At 36.2% G+C, this 22928-nt stretch overlaps 1 protein-coding gene across 1 annotated transcript in view; it reads left to right on the forward strand.

Moving 5' to 3' along the window:
* MACROD2 (mono-ADP ribosylhydrolase 2) overlaps nucleotides 1–22928 on the forward strand; it is a 2147078-nt gene that overhangs the window by 1376765 nt on the left and 747385 nt on the right. The window contains exon 7 of the mRNA XM_072634489.1: nucleotides 17168–17198. Within this exon, the coding sequence (XP_072490590.1) occupies nucleotides 17168–17198 (31 nt within the window). The remainder of the gene's footprint in view (nucleotides 1–17167; nucleotides 17199–22928) is intronic.

Here is a 22928-nt window from a genome sequence, read left to right on the forward strand (position 1 = left end):
TGAACATAGGAAATGTGCTTGTGTGTGTTTGTCCTTCGTTGCCAAAGAAGACCATGTTATCAGAGAAATGATGACATGACTTGCACTTGACTTTGTTTTAAGTGAGAGAGGGCTGTGCAGGTCACCAGCCTCACTTCTCCTCCAGAACCATCTGAATTCAGTGATCAGATATTCATCAGGATGACTGGAGATGACCCAGGATGAGGCAATTGGGGTTAAGTGACTTGCCCAAGGTCACACAGCTAGTGAGTGTCAAGTGTCTGAGGTGAGATTTGAACTCAGGTCCTCCTGACTCCTACACTGGTGCTCTATCCAATGCACCACCTAGCTGTATTTACATATGTAAGGAATATCAAAAAAGTTAACTTACCTGAGTATAAGAAGGGGAATAATATATAATGAAGGTAGGAAAGTGGGCTGGAGGAAAGTTAGGAAGGACTTTAAATTCAAGACTTCATGGAAAGGAAAAATCAACTTTGGGCTATCACTGCTAGAGAAGACTTCTCAGAGGAGATGGATCTTGAGCTGTGTCTTCATGAAAGAGGAATATTTAGATGTTTCATGGGAGGAACATTCAAAGAAAGAGGAAAAACATCAAGTCAACCATATAGATAGGGATGAGCATGTCTTTGTAGCACTCGGTGAGGTCACTGATCTTATGGAATGAGTAGTGCATTTATTAGAGAATAGTGATAGATAATGTTAGACAGGAGGGACAAGTGCAAGGCCTAGAAAGTCAGGCAGAAGAGTTTTTATCAGGTGATGGGGAGCCATTGTAGATCATTGACTGTAGTGCATAATAAAAATTAGCTTGGGGAAGATAAGCGTTATGTAGAGTAGTCTGAGCTAATATTAAACATCTGAAGGTTGTTAATGACCTATGGCAAATTAGTTGGGAGCCTAGCAGACCAGTTTTAGCGTTCTAGTTTTTTAATGTGTTCCCAAACTTTCTTTAATACCCTAAAATAATATTCTGCATCAATTGAAACCATTGTTTTCCTTGTTGAAAGAGTGTCAAAGACTCATGAGTAAGGAAATTCTCATCACCCTAAAGATAGTCAGCTCTGGTGGATTGAAAAATATATTGCAAGACAGACACAAAGAAACCTAATTCCATCAAAGTATGAGAGGCAAAAGAATCTTTTTAAAAGTTTAAAAGGAATAAAATACTTGTCTATTAAAAAGCTTTTTTCTACTCTAAGACCTAACTACCTTGTACTAGTGGATGGCTTTTATTTTCCCTTTTCTTAATTAAGATGCAAAAATATAATTATGATCAAATTATTTTTTCTTGCTATGGAAATTAAATTTCCACTGAAGATAAAACTATCTCTCATTCTAGCCAAAGCACCCAAACTTTGGAGACTGAAACTTTGTCCGTAATGTAAGTGTAGTAACCTTCATCCATCCACAGGATGAGTCCCTCATTACTTCTCTGCCAGAAATTCAGGCTGGCAAAGAGACTCAATTTCCTCCCTTGGAGCAAAAGGAAATTTGGCCTCTCTGCTTGTCTTAGTTATAATCTCTCCTGAGCAGTAAATAACAGCTGTGTCATATTTTGCAAAATGTTGTCTGCCTGTTTTATGAGTTGATCTCCCTATGAGAGAGTGATTAGAGACCACACAGCTCATCTAGTCGATGGCTACCACAGTGCCTGCACCACCTTAAGGTGACTAGACAGCATCTGTCTACTGGTCTCAAATGTTTCAGCTTGATTTTTGGGGTAGTTTTTGTAATGATCAAATGTAAGAGAGTAATTTGATGGTTGGCACAAGGAGCTTACCTAACTTGAGCCAGAGATTTTGCCAAATCCTATTATGTTTCTTCCCAGTCTACTGCCCCTTGCTCATTTCTGTAATGGTGAGGAATGATAAAATCCTTCACTGTGAAGGATCAAATACAAGGCACAGTGGGTTGGTTGGTTTGTTTGGTTTTTTCAACACCAAGATATAATTTTTGTCTAAGAATGATGACCAAAATCAGTTGTACTCTACTTTTTTTGTTTTAGTTATTCTTACTGGGTGACCCCTTTAAATACCCCTTTTCTAGTTATTATCCCCTAATTAGTTCCCTTGTTAAATGTAAACTGAGCATTAAATTTGAATAATGGCTTCCTGTATGACTAAGTAAAGATGAATTTCTTGCCTTTGCATATTGATTCAAACAGCATAATTCCAGCTTGTTTGGTTAAAAATCCCTATCCTAGAATCAGGCATTTCAGTGCTGTGCATATTGAGATACTGGCTCCCCATATTCTCACTTAACTCTTATTAATATGAATTGGAGGCAGGTGCTTGCATATAAAATTGGCTTAAGCAATGGACATATCCATATGTAAACTCATATCTCTTTATTCATTTAACTTAAGGCCAGAATTTGAAAATGATGGTAGGGCTGAGATGAAACTGCAACTTAGGCAGAAGATTAACATATTGAATTTTAAGGGACCTGAGGTGTCAAAAAATCTGCATGCATTAGACTCACATATGTGTTGGTAAACTAACAATCTGCTTCCTTTAATGATGTGATTCGGTGGCAGATTAATTCATTCAGATGAAAAAGTAAGCCAAATACACCGTGCTGGAAAGAGCATTACAGTGGAAATATGTGGATTTAATCTATTGTACATTTGTCTGGTGTCATGGCAAAGAACCGCTTCTTAATATAGCATCAGCATCTTCCTTGTCTTCTATGGAAAAACTTGACAGTAGCTTCCAAGTTGGAGGCAAAACTCTATGTGCTATGTGATCCTGGCAACTCGTGCCTGGTGGGCTACTTGGAGGAATGGGGAGCTTCCAGTCCTTCAAAATCTTTAAGCAAAAGCTGTATTATCCATTGTTAAGTATGTGGTAGGATTGCTTTCATATGGGGGATGGATTAGATGTCCAAAGAGGTCCCTTGCAACTCTCAAATTCTGAAATTATGCGGCAGTCAAATGATGGCAAACATGGTGCAACCAACAGAATGAGAATCAGAAATGGAATGCAGTTACTGCTTTACCACATCCTTGACAATGCTTTGCAAAATCCAGAATTGCTTGAAGATGTTGGATAAGATGAGAACCCACAACCTCCCACGTCAGCCCACAATTCCAGTTATGAGGATATTGTTCCATATGTCAAATCTAAATTTGCCTCCTTACAATAGCCACTCTGTGCCCCTAGTTCTATGCTTTGGGGCTAAGTAAAACTAGTCATCATTTTTTCAGTAACAGCCTTCATATACTTCAAGAAAACAGTATGATGCTCCAGAAATGTTATCTTCTCCAAACTCAGAATCATCAGTTCCATGTTCAAATACCCTTTTGGAGACCACAGGAAGCTTTATCTTAGTTTGGTGTTACTATCTCTAGGATCTCCTTTCCCCATTTATCACATTTCTTGACTCTCCCCCCTTAACATCCTGAATCTTTTCTGGCCAGTACTTAGCTCTGTGTGCTGAACCACCTCTTCTACCTGTTTCCACATTTTGTATCTCATCTTTATTTTCTCATCTTTCTGCCTTTAATTTTATACATAGGAAATAATAATGACCATTTATATAGCCCTTTAAAGTTTAATAATGGCTTTAAATACAATATCTCATTAGAATATCACAACAAATGGGTGAAGTAGGTAAACCAAATATTATTCTACCCCCTTTTCATATGAGGAAACCAAGGTTCAAACAGGTAAAGAATATCAAAAAGTGGAATTTGAATCTACATCTCTTCAAACACATTACAATTTATTTTATGAATGATCTAAAAAGCAAAATTTAGCATGAAGGCAAGATACTAGCTGGAAACGGTTTAAGAGGCTAAAAATACAATTAGATTGTAAACTCCCTAAAAACTCCATCTTCTCTATATCAGCCTTGCTATATGTGATATATCCACATATATGTGTGTGCATATATACAAGTATGTGTATCCTTATGTGTATGTATATGTGTATAACATATACATGTAGACATGTGTATGCATATATACATATACATGCAAACATGCATACATAATAGGTCCTAGTTAGATAATAAGAGTAACCTGACCTGCAAGGAATATGAAGATATTTTAACCTATTATTGCATAACTTCTTTTGGGGAAGGCATGCAAGTTATGCTGTTGATCTGGTGTGGGTTTGGGTCCATGATTTCTAACTGTTTTCTCTGTTTTCTTCTTGTCATGTCTTTAAGAATGACTTTAAACAAATCTCAGTGCTTTGAAGAAGAATGTACATTTTTAGCACATTTTGAAGGATGCTTTTAGGGCTTAGCGAGTTTATAGAGCCCTGTTCTCATTTTCATACTTGCATCGCGTACAGTAAAACATCCTTACCAGTAATATTAGCATTTTCAAATAAAAGACAAATTCTTCCCTTTGGTATTTGTAACATATTGCAAACTAATATATTTACAGTGGAGACAATGCAGCTGCCTTTTTGGAAAATATGAAGTGGGAATAGTACTGCCACTTCATGGCTGTATAATTTTTTGTTTTATAATACATGATGCTGAATAGTTATAAACATGAAGGCAGCTGGTAATAAATGGGCTTTACTACAGTCATTTCTAAAAGTGAAAGAGGGTGGGAAAGACACCAGACATTTCTTTTTAATTATGTTAGCTATGTAAACTTGTATTACATGTTTCAACTAGTCTGGTGAATATTTTAATATCATCTACTTCAAGTTTTCATTGAATTCATTTTTCTCTAGTGCATTTTATTTGGAACTGGGATGTGTACATTTGGAATATGACAGAGAAATGTGGACTAGAATTCAGAACAGATATGAAGACTCATAAAATTTTGAAATCTTATACCTGACAGAGATTTCTGAGATCATATGGTTCAGCCTGGTCCTTACTGAGAATCCTCTAGATACCAATAGTGAGGGCATAATCCAGTCTTCAGTTACAGATTTCAAGTGAGAAAAAACCCATATTTTCCTAAAATTTTATTCAACCTAACATCCTTAAATGGTTCTGGGACAACCAAGTTTTAGGTGAAATAACATTATGAGAGGCACTTACCTACACAGACATATTATTATAAGTGGATTATTGTCCAAGAAATACTATAACAGAATAAATGTGGAATTTGGTTACAATATATTTGTGATAGAAAATGATGTTGATTTTCTGTTGCATGTGCTTGCCTTTGGTGTGACCTTTATTTACTTTTTCATTCATATATCTACTTTCTTGTTCATTCATTATTACTTGAGGGTACAGGAGCCTTCTCTACCTATGTTTACAAGGTAGAAATTATAGAAGATACGACATTTCATGTAAAATTATAATACTATAACTCTTTCTTCCCTTAGATCTTACATAGGATTGTCCCCTCTGCAAAGAAAGGCTGGAACAACCATACCTAGTAATCAGTCAGTGTTTGTATAATGGGGAAATTAAGTTATCCTGTCTCATGAGTAGATCATGGGAAAACCATGATCATCTTTACTAAAATGGGATTCTGTGATTTTTCTTTCCTCACCTTCTTCCTCATTCAACCTAGAACATAAGATCCTTGGAAACAGACTGTTTGGTTTGTCTTTATATCCCAAAACCCATGTTTAGCACCATACTCTGAATACAGTAGATAGTAGAGGCTTAATTAAGAACGAAATCATGTAACTAGCACTTCTAGGTTATAGATCATTATCTTTAATACTTTCACCTTGACACATCAAGAACTATTCTCTATAGGTTCATAATCTATTTCTTCTGAGACTAAAACAAGTCTAAGGCATGTTTTATGTGTTAGTTTCATACTGTAGCTCATTCTCAGAGGTGACAGTTCCCACCCCTAATTATACTGATAAATAGGGACTCTAGAGTGTGGGTACTCTATTTCTCAGGCTTTAGAAGTCACTCTCAGGTGTTGGGGCAGAGGTTTTATATATACACACATATGTATACACACATGTATACATACATACAACATACATATATACATATATACATTTATATCTATATCTCTATAACCACTGTCCCAGCACTTCAGAGCAACCTCAGAGCTGTCTGTCTATCTGTCTGTCTGTCTGTCTATCTATCTATCTATCTATCTACTATCTTGACACTTAGAGCAACCTCTAAAGCCTTGAGAGTATGGAGTAGCCACATTCTCTATATTATAATAATTATATTTTAATTATATTATATTAATCATATATCATGCCATATATTTATTACCTCACAACCCCATTAGTATGTTTCCTGACTTTATTGCCAGTCAACCTGATTTAATTAGTTATTAGTAAGGGGTATTTACTAAGGTGATTTGCATGTTCGACCTTCGTTGCCGAAGAAGACCATGCTATCAGAGAAATGATGACATGACTTGCACTTAATTTTGTTTTAAGTGAAGGAGGGTTGTACAGGTCACCAACCTCACTTCACCTCCAGAGCCATCTGAATCCAGTGAATCCATTCATCAGGATGACTGAAGATGACCCAGGATGAGGCAATTGGGGTTGTGACTTGCCCAAGGTCACGCAGCTAGTGAGTGTCAACTGTCTGAGGTGAGATCTGAACTCAGGTCGTCCTGAATCCTGCACTGGTGCTCTATCCACTGCACCAACTAGCTGCCCCACTAAGGTGATATATGTAGCAAGAGAAATTGCTGTAACATGCCTCCCCAGTAAAAATAATCCATGCCATACTGTCTCACAAGCTCAGGGGAAAGAGGGGTCAAGTTTAGAGAGCATGTAACATGAAAGTTCTTTTGCTGAATTCTCTCAGATGTTCCTCTTGGTTATGGTGTAGTGTTTTTTCCAAACTCTCTGTAGAACCTTATCCGGCAACTAGTCTGTCTTTGGTTCGTGATGAAGATACCACCATCAACTTTTTCTAGAGATGCTGTTAGAATGTTGGTTGGAAAATGGGAAGTCCTCCAAACCTCTGAAGTTTATAAAGCCCTCCTACAGCTAAGAGGTGGAAGATGAGAAGACCTTACCAAAACCATATGCTTCATTCTCTTTCCCAATCAGTTCCTTCTCAATAGTTTAGCAGGATTGTTTTAGTCTCTGATTATTCAGATTTCTCAGATTCTTAACTAGTTCCCAGGTTTTACACAGCCTGTATAGGGATTTGCAAATGTCAATCAGTATGAACAGTCTTCTGGGGAAGTATCAATGCAATTGACCAGGGACTTTTAACTCATTTAGTCTAAAGCCTATTTGATTGATTGATTGGGAGAGACATGATATCACCTGGTAACAGTATTAGGGCATAGCATGTATATTTTTGCTTTAAAGGGGGTGCAATGAATAGATTGACTTTCTCAGCCCCCATGCTTTTACTCTCCCTACTTTTGCTGTTTGGTACTCCAGAAAATGTATTACAGTGTGTTTGGTCAATAGTCTGTAGTCTCAAATCTTTCATTGCTCTTTAGTGACTTGGGAAGTAATTTAGTTCTGAATTATCCTTTTCAAATGCTTCCCTCAGACTAGACAAGAGAGAATCACAAACAAAAGAACTCAATCATCCAGTGTTTAATAAAGTAGAAGATAAATTACCTAGAGAAGAAAAAATTCCCTTTAAAATTTTATTTATTTTAATTTTAATTTATGGAATAAAAAGAGCATTTCCATAACAGTATAATTTAGAAAAAGATAATTGCATATGAAACTAGAAATGTATTATGCACAACTTGCTATTCCCTTTAAATATATAATAAATTTATTTTTTTCCCTTTTATTCTTCCCTCCTTGCTGTCTCAGTCGTGGCTGCCATTAGACACGAGTGTGTTGCATGTGTGTGTCTGTAAAATCGTTTTATATGTACGTCTATCGTTCTTTCTCTGGATGCAGATAGCATCTTCATTCATGTCCGAAGTTAATGTGGGTATTTAAATAGTCAAAATGACAATTTTGCTCAAAGTTTTATTTTTTGTTTTGTGTTGCTATAGGAATATTTGACTTTTATTCTTGCCAGATGGCATTTTTCACCTGAGCGATACATTAGGAAAACATTTTCCAAACCGTTACTTTTTGTTGTTGCTGCTACAATGTCTTCTAGATCTTGCTTTAAAAAAAAATTTTTATTTAAAGTTTTGAGTTCCAAATTCTGTCTTTCACTTCCTCCTTTCCTTCCCCCTTCTACTGAGATGGCCAGTATGTACAATTATGTAAAACATTTCCATATTAGTCATTTTGTACAAGAAGACTCAAATAAAAGAAAAACAAAGGAAAGGAAGTAAAACATAGGATGCTTCAGTCTGTATTCAAACAATACCAGTTCTTCCTCTGGAGGTGAATAGTAGGCTTCATCATTAGTCCCCTGGGATTGTCTCAGATCATTGAATTGATGAGAATGGTCAAGTCATTCACAGTTCTTCATCAACAATATTGCCATCACTATGTACAACATTCTCCTGGTTCCGTTCACTTCACTATACATCGGCTCATGTACGTTTTTCCAGGTTTCTTTGAAATCATCCTGCTTGTCATTCTTATAGCACAATAATATTCCATTACAGTCACATACCATAGCTTGTTTAGTCATTCCCCCATCTATAGACTTTCCTTTGATTTCTCATTCTTAGCCACCACAAAAAGAATTGCTATAAATGTTTGTACAAATAGGTCTTTTTCTCTTTTTTTGCATATTTTTGGGGATATAGACCTAACAGTGGTATTGTTGAATCATAGGGTACAACAGGGAGTTTTATAGCTTTTTGGTCATAGTTCCAAATTGTTCTACAGAATGATTGGATCAGTTCACAACTCCACCAACAGTGCAATAGTGTCACAGTTTCCCACATCCCCTCCAACATACGATACTTTCCTCAGTGTTGTTCTTAAAACAGTATTGCCATTGCTATATACAACATTCTCTTGGTTCTGCATATTTCTCTCTTTATTACTTTGTGTAAGTCTATCCATGCTTTTCTAAGATCATCAAGCTCACCATTTAATGTTTCCCCCAAATTTCTAGTTCTTTGCCAACACAAAGAAAGCTACTATAAATATTTTAGAAATATAGTTTTTTTTTCTCCTTTTTTCCTAATCATTTGGAAATAGACCTACTAGTGATATTGCTGAATCAAAGGGAATTGGCAGTTTAATAACTCTTTGGACATGATTCCATGATTCCCAATTTTCCTTCTCCAGCTCATTTTATAAATGAAGAAACTGAGGTAATCAGGTTTAAGTGACTTATTCAGGGCCACATAGCTAGTAAGTGTGTCAGGCCAGATTTGAACTAGGGAAGATGGGTCTTCCTGATTCCAGATCCTGTACTTCATTCATTGTATCATCTATCTGCCTTCTAAACAGATACTTTACCTTAATCTTAATATTAAAAATCATTCTATAAAAAATTAGAAAAGAACTAGATCACATATATTTCCCAGCTAAGGTTAAGAAACATATTCTGAAGTAAATAAGGGGTACAGGAAATTACAAAATATAAAATGGGTAACTTTGATTACTTGAAACTCAAAAGCTTTTGCAAAGACAAAGTTAATGAACCCAAGATAAAAAAGGATGTGTTTGAGTGAGGGAAACATATATCTTTATATCAAGTGCTTCCTTCAGGAGGCAAGTGGTTAAAGTTCCAGTCTTGGGAAAAGATTATATAACAGTTTGTAATCAAATACAGTGTCTATACTTTCAAATTTAAGGTGTTACATTTCAGTCAACAAACATCATTTTTACAAAGTTCTAGGTTACAAGGCCTTTCTTTTCTTTTTTTTTTTTCACTTAATCCCCACCTATATTCCATTTCACAGAGGAGGAAGCTGATACAGAGAGTAACTTAAATAAAATCCCCCTATGAAGTGTAGAAGCAGGATGAGAAGTCAGGTCTCCCGTCTGGGTCCACTGCTCTTTTCACTATGCTAGGCTTCCTAAGTGACTCAAGCATCGACATCATATTAGCTAATTAAAATACAGGGGCTTACTGGATTTTACCAACTCACAGTTTTACAAACTCCTTTTGCAAAGAATAAACACCAAATTGAACACTAGAGTTTGAAATATGTTTTATGAACAAAAGTCAGTGTGGGGTAACAGTGAAGGTTAGTGTCAGGACAAGAAAAATCTGACCTTCAATTTGTCCTTATTCTCTCAAAAGACTGAAACATAAGGAATGAAGAAAAAGTCTGAAAGAGTAAGAGGCTTGCAAGCAAGTCTTAGAAATTGTGATCTTGCAAGTATATGCTTGAATTCACAATATAAGGTGAATTTTTTTTTTCCTAAGGGATAGTTCTTTTTTGATTAGGTGCTTATTCCATTGTTATACTAGAGAAAGGTCGTGTATTAGTAGCACCAAATTAAATAATCATTTTTGCCCTAAAAGGTCAAATTATGAGAACTGATTGAAAGGCAAGGACTGTGATTATATTCTTAGACCTTTTGAAGAGGGAAGATTCTGATTGGTTCCATAAAGCATGATTGGTAGTAGAGGGTAGCGTTTGCAAATACGCAAATTTAGTCTTGATGTAAGAATTAGAACTATCCAAAAGTCCAATGTGAGAGAGTAGGGTCTGTGTTCCTCAAGGTTGGCAAACCTAGGCTAGAGGAACAGTTGTTGGGCATGAGGTCAAGAGGATTCATTTTCTCGTGTGGTTATAACTACATAGCTGCTGAGGTTCTTTTCATTTCTGAAGTTCCATAATTCAGTGCATCTATGCTATGAAGGGAAAAATAAAAACAACTTTAATAAAGATTTTCTTTTAAAAATTAGTTTATATACATTAAATAAATGAGCTTTAAAAATCTTTTTGCTTATTATATTTTATTTTCTTATCTTTTTATAGTGTTTCATGAAGTGATGGTACCATAGTTATCCTCAGTGATACTAGTATTAGCTTTTACATTCAAGATAGCAATCCTATCTGATTCAGGTGATGTCATTATTCCTGGGAACACCAACATGGCAGTCACTGTACCTTGGCACAGCCACTAAGGTTCCTGATTGATTTGAAGACAGTACCACTAAAAGGTGTTATTAATCATTCAAGCCGTCATCTCATCTTCTGTGAATAGTGTAAAAACTTTAAAGGATAAGAGGCTTAGTTTTTGGTGTTGGAAAAACTATCTATGGTACCTAACGTGTCACACTCTCTTTAGTCTCACTCCCCACTCCCTTGAACCTGTACCAGAAGGCAGCAAGGGTAAATGGAGAGAATAAATGTTATAGATATATGAAAGACTGTGCTGTTGGAGAAAGAAGGCTGTCATTGGCATCAGAAAGACTTGGGTTCCAGTTTGGCCTAAGCTGCATACTAACTTTATGGCAAATCAATTTATTTTTGAGTGCTCCAAGCAACTTTCTAAAAGCATGTTACAATTGAGTTTTCAATGTATGATACATATATATGTATATATTTGTGTGTATGTATATATATATATACACATCTGTATACATATATACATACACATACACACATATATATGTATGTATTTTGAAAAAAAAATATGGTATAGTTGACAGCATGTTGGGTTGAGAGACAGGAAGACCTAAGTTCAACTGCTGTCTTTGATACTTAAATAGTTCTTTGTAACTCAACTCCACAAAAAAGATGTCTTCCATAGGTGCTCCTATCTTCTTTCCTTTCAATCTCTTAACTGTTTATAATCTAGTTTCTGACAAGATTCCACCAAAACCATTCTATCCAAAGGTACTAATGATCTTAGTTGCCAAATCTAATAGCCTTTTTTTTCAGTCCTCATTTTCCTTGACTTTTCTGCAGCCTTTGATGCCGTTGGTCACTGTTTTCCTTGATACAATCTTCTCTCTTGGTTTTTGGGACACTACTATCTCACTTGGTTTTTCCCCTGCCTATCTGATGACTCCTTTGCTGTCTCCTTTGCTGTCTGCTTAACTGTTTGTGTTCTTAAAAAGCCATGCATATATAGTAGGATTCTACTCCTGCCCAAATATATTTTTTAAATCTTTAAAAAAGTATTTATTTTTAGTTTGCAAAATTCAGTTCCACAAGTTTTGGACTTCCAAATTTTCTCCCTTTCCTCCTCTCCCCATCCCCCCTCCCCAAGATGTCATGCAATCTGATATAGGCTCTATATATACATTCACATTAAACATATTTTCACATTAGTCATGTTGTAAAAAAGAATTAGAACCAATGGAATGAACTATTAAAAAGAAAAAACAAAATAAAAAAGAGAGAGAGAGAGCAAATAGTATGTTTCAATATTCATTCAGAATCTATAATTCATTCTCTGGATAGCATTTTCCATCATGAGTCTTTTGGAGTTGTCTTAGAACCTTGCGTTGCTAAGAAAAGCCAAGTCTATCAGAGTCATCACACGATGTGACTGTAATTGTGTACATTGTTCTCCTGGTTCTGCTTCCTCACTCCATATCAGTTCATATAAGTCTTTTCAGGTTTTTCTGAAGTCTGCCTGCTCATCATTTCTTATAGCACAAGAATATTCCATTACATTCATATACCACAGCTTGTTCAGCCATTCCCCAATTGATGGGCATGCTTTCAATTTCCAATTCTTTATCATCACAAAAAGAGCTGGTATAAATATTTTTTGCACATGTGGGTCCTTTTCCCATTTGTTTGATCTCTTTAGAATACAACCCTAGAAGTCGTATTGCTTATAGCCCTTTGGGCATAGTTCCAAATTGCTTTCCAAAATGGTTAGATCAGTTCACAACTCCACCAACAATGCATTAGTGTTCCAATTTTCCCACAACTTCTCCAGCATTTATAATTTTCCTATTTTGTCATGTTAGCCAGTCTGACAGGTGTGATGTGGTACCTAAGAGTTGTTTTGATTTGCATTTCTCTAATCAGTAGTTATTTAGACCATTTTTTCATATGACTATAGATACCTTTAATTTCTTCCTCTGAAAACTGCCTATTCATATCCTTTGACCATTTATTAATTGGGGAATGATTTATATTCTTGCAAATTTGACTCAGTTCTCCATATATTCTAGAAATGAGGCCTTTATCAGAAACACTGGTTGTAAAAATTCTTTCCCAATTTTCTTCTTCCCTCCTAATCTTGCTTGTATTGGCTTTGTTTGTACAAAACTTTTCAATTTAATGTAATCAAAATGATCCATTTTGCATATCATAATGTTCTCTCTCTCTTGTTTGGCCACACATTTATCTGTTCTCTATAAATCTGACAGGTAATCTATTTTTTGTTCTTCCAAACTGCTTAGAGTATCAGCCTTTATATCTAAATTGTGTACCCATTTGACTTTATTTTGGTGTATGGTATAAGATATTGGTCTATTCCCAGTTTCTACCATACCATTTTCCAGTTTTCCCAACAGTTTTTGTCACATAGTGAGTTCTGATCCCAGAAACCAGAGTCTTTGGGTTTATCAAATAGTGGATTAGTATATGTAGTCATTGTCTACTGTCTTGTGTACCTAACCTATTTCACTGATCCACCACTTTATTTTCCAAATATTTTATAATGTCTATAGTAACTTTAAATGGAATTTCTCTTTCCATCTCTTGTTGTTGGGCTTTTTTAGTAATACATAGGGATTCTGAGGATTTATGTGGGTTTATTTTCTATCAAGCAACTTTGTTCTGCCCAAATATTTAAATGTTGGACAGTACCAAGAACCTAATCAGAGAAATTTATTATAACAAAAAAAGATGAGTCAGGCATATGGTATAAGCGATAAGTAATAGACAACTTGTAAGATACCCAGAAATCCACACAACTTTCAGAGAGCTAAAGGAATTCTCCCAGCATGTTAAGTGAACTCCCTATGGTTGCTTTACGGTAGGGCATGGACAGGTATTGAACAAGATGACCAGGCAGAATTGGGTTGCAATCTGGAATTAGATTGATGAGAACATAGATAAATGAGGTATCAAATTATTATAAACTATTTTACACTCTCTCAAAGCACTTTTATATATTGCATTTCCTTTAGAAAAGTGACAATGCTACTAATCATCGGCTTGTTACAATACCCATCAAATATCTGTAGGGGCATGATGGAAATAACCCAATAAGTTTTCTCTCCTTTAGAGAAAATTAGATGGCAATTTGTGCTTGATTGGTGATACATTCTGTGAACTACAATCTGAAAATCACCCAGTTTATTGTCTTCTGTTAACCTGAGTTCAAATCTACATTTATTAGCTATGTGATGATGGGCAGGTCACTTAAACTGTGTTGGCTTCAGTTTTCTCAGTTGTAACATAGGAAACATAACATCATCCACTTCAGAGGGTTGTTGGGAGGATCCACTGAGGTGATATTTGTGAAGTGTTTAGCACAATACCTGGAACATAGTGGATGCTTGATAAATGCCTTTTATTTTCCCTTCCTTCCTTCCCTTCCCTTCCATGGTTTTCCTTTCATATCTTTTACATTGAGGCCCACATAATGATAAACCCCTAGTTTCCTAACCTATGCTAATAATTGCTTGTGTTATTCAGAGGATGAATTATTCAGTTCAATTCTCCTTGTGCTATCTTGTGTTTATTGATTGTTTCATGCGTATCTCCCCAACAAAATTTTAAGTAACTCAAAGCTAGAAATATTGTCATTTTATTTTCTGTGAGCCTCGTGACAGTTGCCAGGAAGTTTGTTAAATCTGCCAAGATCATCCCTCAGATCCTTGTCAGGACCCGTGAACCTTGTGTCTGAAGTTCTAAATAAATGCCACTAGGTGGTGATATTTCTTCCTAAGATAGTATAGGCCTGTGTGATGTCTCTGGGCACCTTTGGCTGAAATCCCATTCAGTGAACTTTTACTTCCTTTTAAAAAAAGAAATAAATGCATTCCTAAGCCATTATTATAAATATTAAAACATTTGGAGTCATAGAACCATTGATTTAGAAGTGAAAAGGACTTTAGAAGTCATCTAGTCCATCATTCTCATTAGACAGATGAAGAAATACTGGCTCAGAGAAATTAAATGGACTTGCTTAAGGTAATACAGGTATATTAAGTAATTGAGCTAAGACATAAACCCAACTCCTGTTACTGTCAAACTAGCACTTTTTCTTTGACTTCTGAATTCTCAGAAAAAAAGAAAGAAAGAAAGAAAGAAAGAAAGAAAAAACATAGTATCAATCCAAAGCAAGGCTGGAAAGAAAAAAAAAATCATTTTTTCAGTATTTTGAGGTGCCCCATTAACCTTCTTATATCCATACTACACTTTTGCTAGTTCTTTTTAGTCCATGCATGCGCTGGGACTGACAGTATTATTCCCTTTTGGGGCAGCTAGGTGGTACAGTGGATAGAGTACCAGCGCAGGAGTCAGGACGACTTGAGTTCAAATCTCACCTCAGCCTTGACACTCACTAGCTGTGTGACCTTGGGCAAGTCACTTAACCCCAATTGCCTCATCCTGGGTCATCTCCAGTCATCCTGATGAATATCTGGTCACTGGATTCAGATGGCTCTGGAGGAGAAGTGAGGCTGGTGACCTGCACAGCCCTCCCTCACTCAAAACAAAGTCAAGTGCAAGTCATGTCATCATTTCTCTGATGACATGGTCTTCTTCGGCAACAAAAGATGAACACATACACATACATTATTCCCTTTTACTAGAAACTGTGAAGGGAAGACAGGAAGAAGGGGAAGGAAATGTATATATATGTGTGTATATGTGTATACACACATGCACATAATGCACACACACATACATATATGTATGTATGTGTGTATATGTACACATACATATACATGCATGTGTGCATATACTTGCATGTATATCACCTACTATGTGCCAGGCACTGTGCTAAGCATGTTTTACAAATACTATCTGATATGATCCTCACATCAGCCCTGAATGAGAGATACTGTTATTCTCATTTTACATTTGAGGAAACAAGCAAAGGGAGGTTTATGATTTGCCCAAGGTCACATAGCCAGTAAGTTCTGTCACTTACAGGAAGTTAAATGACTAGCATAAGGTCACAAGTTGAGGAGCATCAGGCTTCTGACTTATGGCTGCATGATCATTTGAATGATACTTTTTTGATTAACAAACATTTATTTTCTCTCCCTCCCAATTCTGTTTCAAAACACTGCTTTCTCCACCTTCATATTACCTATTCTCTATTTGTCTTAATTCAGGATCCCTAGCTTCCACTTACTCTTTCCTTAATCCTGGAAGGTTCTTGTCGCTGTTAACAGCTCACTCCAAACTCTGGACCTTTTGGCTCCAAGGCCTTCCTCATGGCTTCAAGCTTCCTTCTGTGCTATAGGGAGCAGCCAATCAAATCAATTCACGTAACTGCTTTTCTTGGTTTTATCACTCTAACAGCTGTTCTTGTCAAGGTTGGAGTCAGATCTTTTCTGAAGATCTGTCTTCTACCTGATTAGAAGGGCTTTTAACTCTAAGACAAGTCTACTGTGAAGAAATTTTAGCCTAATGATCATAGTAATTCATTCTTATGAAGCATTTTAAAGATTGTGAGATATGCATTTGTACTTCAAAACGATGACCCTGTGAGACAGTTAGATACTAGAGATGCTATCCCCACCCCATTCACTGAGCCTCGCAGAAGTGAAATAGCTAGCCTGTCCATGGTCTCTCTCTTGATTCCAAGATGAGTGTTCTGACTACTCTGCTGCACTGGTATATACTAGGAGTGAGATTCTGGCTCCCTCCTCTATTGCCTACTTCGTGTCTACTGTACTTTTTTTTGCCCCTTTCCCTCTGGAAACACCCTGTAAGGAGCAGGCCAACGCTGCTCTCTGTCTCTTTCAGTGACACCATAGCCCATTTCTTAAGGGAGACTTGATTATAGAGGTTACTCTCTTAGCTTCATAACATTGGAAGGAGAATATATTGCTTTGTTTCTGTGAACTCATTAAGTAGCAAAAGAATCTCATGGTTAACTTCTTCATTGGCTAGTTGTTAATATTGTTAATATTGCACATTAGGGATATAGCTACAAATTGCTAACTAAATACCATTATTTAACACCAGTAAAGTTTTCTTATGTAAAGTTTAAGCTTATTCTTGTTGGGTTCCAAAGTTCTTTTCTGATTAAACAGAGAATATCTCTGTTAACCCAAATATTCAATTGACAAACCACCTCAAATCTAGTCTATTTAAGTTCATCATCTCCTACTGTCAAGTAGTAGTGGTAATAATAATAATTTATAATTTGCCTACTATGCTTCAGGTATTATGTTAAGAGAATCCCAAATATATGGTTTTGTATGAAGTTGTATTCTTTTAACATTCACTTTTTTTTTTCTTAATCCACAGGCATTCCCCTGCATTTCCACAGGAATTTATGGTAAGTGGGATTTATTTTAAATAATACTCTTATGTCCTTTACAACTAAAGGTAAAGGTAATCTTTAATAAAAAAAAAAAAAAAAAGGTATTCTGCTAGTTGTACTTAAAGATTCTTAAATGCTGGTCAGATCTCATTCTAGAAATCCTAGAGACTATGTACATTATTGTGTGCCTTTGTAGAATTGGGCTGTATTGATTATTACTTAAAATGATTAGGCCATTCACATGGGCATCTTTTGTTCTACAAAGCTTTTTATTGTAATGTGATTGAATCATGCTGTTTCCTCCCCCCAAAAAATCAGTTGTACTTTCATAGAATAGTTTATAGACACTATAGATTTAAATTTTCTTAATATAGTTTTTTGTTCATAAGTATAAAATAATAAAAAGAATTAAGCTACATATCTAAATCTTTATTCCTTCTACCTACCTACCCCTTCACCTTCACCACTAAGTAATATAAATTCTTTAAGGGCAGAGGCTATTATTTCTTTTTTATTTTTGCATATGTAATAAATTCTTACTGATCAGTTGATTCCAGGGTATGGCATCTCCCTAAACCCTATGTTAGTAGGTAATTCGCAGTTACTTGTTTAAAAATCCAAGAGTTTAGGTGACTTGCTTTATATTTATACGGTAACTGTCAGAAGGAAGATTTGAACCTCTTTCCAACTCTAATTTTAGTATTCTATCCATTACCACCCACTGCCTCTCATAATACCAAGATACACACACATACATACAGATGTACGTATGCATGTATGTATGTACATTCACACTAGGGTATGTATCTGTATATGTATACATACATGTGTTTATACATATATCACACACTATATATACATATACGCACATGTATGTATATGCACATATATGGATATATGTATATAAATACACTTATGCAGGTGGAACACACATACATGTATCTAGGCTGCATTTTATAAAAGCAACATGAAAAGAATTGTTAATAGCTCCATAAGATTTTAATAAACAAAAAATATTTTTATCTTGCAGCTGATGGATTGTTTTGAATAGCAACTGCTTCATTTACAGTTGGAAGGAAAATGTTGCTACAATCTCTTGTTTTCACTCACTTAAAATTCCCTAAACATTCATCCACCTACGTTATATTTTTCTTTGCTTTCTCTCAGACATTTAATAATAACATTTGGTGATTTTTAAGGTAAATTCAGATGTCTTGAGTTCTATGAAGGAGAAAAAACTGTCTGGATTTTTGGTTTTAAGAGAAGTGGTTTGTGACCTCTTTGACTTTACACATGGAAACTCTTGAGGGAAGAATAAAATATGTATGTGTCTAGAAAAATACTTTGAGCTTATTAAAAGTCAGAGTTGAAATCAGTCCATATCTTTCTTGCTGTCCAATTGAATGGATTTTCTGTATTTGATCTGGTACCTTGGTTTTGACCGTCCCAGAGGGAAACAACTGAAAATGTGGACTTAAGTGGAATTGAGAGAAAACCAGCTGCAGCTGGAAAAAACTTTTTTCATTGTGAGGTGCAACACTTCTCTTGTGTCTTTCTCTTTCTCCCCCTTTACCTCCTGCCCTAAAACCCACTGCTAGAGAGGCCAAGCTGTAGCTTCTACACAACTGAAACCAAAATTTCCATCCTAAATGCGTAACTATTGTTTTATAATGAATGACATCGTTGCTTTTATAAAACATTATGTTTCTGTAATTATGCTTCTCTGACAGACAAGCTAAATTTAGATAATTCAATTGGATAAGAATTCAACTTTCTCTTCCCTAGAGCAGCAGGCTCAGGTGCTGGGGGCAGAGGTGGAACAGAAACTTTGTTCTTTTTTTCAGTGTTTTTTGGATACAGATTTATTGCTGGAAAATGTTGTCTTATTATATCAATACAAAGAAGATCATTAATCCACCACAATTAAGAATATTTATTGAAGCACCTATTAACTTCCAGGCATTGTTAGGATCCCTATCCTAAAGGCACTTTCTATCTCTGAACAAATACAGCATACATACAAAGTGGGAAGGGTGGACCCAACCTCAGACCAGTCCCTTTTTAGTTAAGATCTGATATTATAACAAAATTAGACATTTGTAAATCACTCGTCAATTAACGAAAGGAGTTTTGCTTAGGCAGAAGCTGGCCTGTCTGACTCCCAATGGCTGGTTTTTCTTCTACCCTAAAGTGACCAGGAAACTGAATGAATACTGCCAGAGGCTATTAGGAAGTTGGCTCAAGAGTTGTGCAATTTGAGCCTTAGCAGCCAGGGTCAATCAAATTCCATAAAAAAGCTTTATTGACTTCCAGGGGAAAATTAGCCCAGGCCAGGATAAGGGTGAACCCCCATATATAACGATCTTATCACATAAAGTAAATACTAAGTAATTTCATTGGAACAGACAGCCAATGGCGGCATTTGAAAAGATCTGTTCTAGGAGTTGTTACTTGAGCCGATGAAGCAACTAGATGGCTCAGTGGGTAGAGTGCTGAGGCTGGTGTGATAAAGACCTGAGTTTAAATATAGCTTCAGACATTTACTAGCTCTATGACCTTGGGCAAGTCGTTTAATTTCTGTTTGCCTTAATCCACAGACGAAGGAAACAGAAAATTACCAAATGCCAAAAAAACCCCATGGATTGTACTGTCTGTGGGGTCATGAAGAATCAAATATGACTGCACAACACTTGACCTAAATTTTGAGGAGAGCTTGAGAGTTCAAGAGGTGGAGAAAAGTAGGGAGTCCACTTTAGGCATGAGAGTCAGTTGGTATAAGGGCAGAGATGGAATAAATGGGGTACTCTATGAGGAAGAGCTAGGAGATCAGTTCAACTGGACTGAAAAATACATAGGGCAATGCATAATGAACCTAGAAAGGGAAAGTGTAGCCACATTGTGAACTGCCAAGCAAAGGACTGTTTATTTGGTTCTAGAAGCAATAAGGAGCCTTTCACCTTGAACAAGGAATGACCTGCTCAGACCTATACTTTAGGGATGAGCACTTTGACAGTTTTGTTTGGAATGACTTGGCCAAGAGAAGGACTTGAGACTGCTTATGAGAACACTTCAGTTATCCAGAAGAAAGTTGATGAGATGCTGAACTGTGATGTTGATCATATGAGGGGAAAGAAGAGGATGTATATGAGAGATGTAACTGATGAGACATACCAACTGATTGGCCATATGGGTTGAGGGAGAGTGAAAATTCAAGAATGAGTCATGTTGAGAACTTAGAGGACTAGATGGGTAGTCTAGTATCCTCTGGTATCCTCTGTATAAATAGGGAAGTTAGGAAGAAGGGTGATTTTGTTTTGTACTGTCCGATTTTGTATTGCCTGATTTTTACCTCATTAACCCTGAATAGCAAAATGTGATATGGAAAGAGCTTGACATAGAATATGGCTAAAGTAATAAAACAGAAAACCAGGGAAACAAATAGAATAAGAGAAAAAAAGAGAAAATTAATTAAGGTTGATAGAGAATTAGAGATAATAGCTAGAATTTTTATCATGCTTTAAGTTTTGAAAAGTACTTTACAAATATTATTTCATTTGTTCCTGAAAACAACTACTCTGGGATCTAGGTGCCATCATTTTCTCTATTCTATAGGTGAGGAAACCAAGACATATAGAGGTTAAATGACTTGCCCAGGGTCATACAGCTAGTAAATGTTTCAGATCAGATTTGAGCTCAGGTTTTCCTGATTCTGAATCCAAAACTTTATCCATTGTGATACCTAGCTGCCTTTAGATAAAAAGAATCAAATGAACACTAGAAGTCAAATAGAAATTCCTAAAAATCAAAACCAAACAAAACAACTTTCTTCTCGATGTAGCATATATTTTCAGGTTTCTAGTTTAAGAATATAATCACATCAGGAGAATTTGACTTTGCTTACAAAGTCTGATGACAGCTAGTAAAAGGGAGGTAATGTGTTAAATGGATAAGGCAGTGGAATAGTGAATCAAAGACAGAATTAGATGACCTACATTTAGTAAGACAAACAAATGTTCACAATGCCAAGTCATTCTGCAGTTTCCAGTGTTATTAAGCCATGGCTCTTGTAACCAAAACTTCTACTACCTCTGTGGAAGCTCAAAAAGCACAGTCTACTGTGAAGACAACTGGGGATGGGAAGGGACTTAGGGGATATCATCCAAACCCTATCTGAAAAAGAGTTCTCTCAGATGAGAGACATTTATATCGCTTTTAAGGTTCTGAAAATGTTTTCCATATATTTTATCATTTGTGCCTTATAAAAACCCTATGAAGGAAGTACTGCAAAATTGATTTTGCTAATTTAATAGATGAGCAAGCTGAAGCTTATCGAGGTTGAGTGACTTGCCCATGGTTAATCACACACATTGCTATTAAATGGCAGAGGTGGAATTTGAACCCAGGCTTCCCTCCCTCCAAATGCAGCAGCTTTTCCTGCTATGTCAAACCACCTTCTTGACAAGTGGTCATCCAGACTTTTGCTGAAGATCTCTAGTGAGGAAGAGTTGGGGTGGGCTGGAGCCAGTTCCCTACTAACTGCAGAGAACTAATTGATCAAAGCCAGTTCCCTACTAACTGCAGAGAACTAATTGATCAATATCACATAGTATCCTTCAACATCCTCTGATTAGAAGACTTGGGGGTGGAACATTAAACTCCATTCAAATCTTACCTTTCTAGAGAGCAGAATCTGGTCTTTGTTGATCACTTTACTTCCCAATTGCACTTCTGCTTGGTCTCAATTCCACAGAATAATTCATACCTCCTGGTTTCCCTCCCACCACTCTATATTCCTTTCATATATTATCTTTTTTTCCCCATTTACTTAGAAACTCCTTGACGGCAAGGATTGTCTTTTTCTTTCTTATTTCTATTCCCAGCTCTTAGAACAGTATCTGGAACATAGTAGGCAATTAATAAAAATTTGCCGAATTGAATTGAATCCTAGTTGCCCACCTCCACATACTTTCCAGTTTATTAATTTTGTTGTTGTTCACACATGGACCTGAAAGCAATATTCTGGATTTAATCTGAACAGAAAAATACAGAAATTTTAGCTGTTTTTATTATAGCTTTTCAGTGCAAAGGTTATTCTTCTTCACACACACACACACACACACACACACACACACACACACACACACACACACACACACACCCCAGAAACAAAACGGCACCCATTATCACAATCTCATTTTTCCCTGCAGTAGATTTATCTCTTCTTTAGTCCCTTCTTCTCATTAGAGTTTCATTCTTTAGAGCATCCCATTCGTCATGTCCCTACTGTAAAAAAAAAAAAAAAAATATTCTCTCACTGAGTGCTAAGTTCTTGCCCAGGACCACAATTTCATGAACTACCCAGGCCACCATACTCACTTCTCTCCCACTCCTGGTCCTGAGCTCCTAACCTTCCAGACTTTTCAACTGCCAAACTATCAGCCTTACTATCAAGATGCTCCTGCCTCTGTGGCCACCTCCTATCCAGGTGAGTTCCTATCCAGGACTACTATTTTCAGGAAGTGTCCAGGTCTTCTATGCTCACTTATCTCTTGGCTCTGCTCCTGAATCTCCAGACTTTTCCACCATGTCTCCATAGGATTACAGTTCTCTCCGCTCTCTCCTTCTTTGTATGTACTATTTTCTTCTAGTAGAAGAAATCCTTTCCCCAATTGATAAATGGTCAAAGGACATGACCAGGCAGTTTTCAGAGGAAGAAATTAAAGCTATCTATAGTCATATAAAAAA

Source organism: Notamacropus eugenii, chromosome 1, assembly GCF_028372415.1.
Source record: "Notamacropus eugenii isolate mMacEug1 chromosome 1, mMacEug1.pri_v2, whole genome shotgun sequence".
NCBI classification, from domain to species: Eukaryota; Metazoa; Chordata; class Mammalia; order Diprotodontia; family Macropodidae; genus Notamacropus; species Notamacropus eugenii.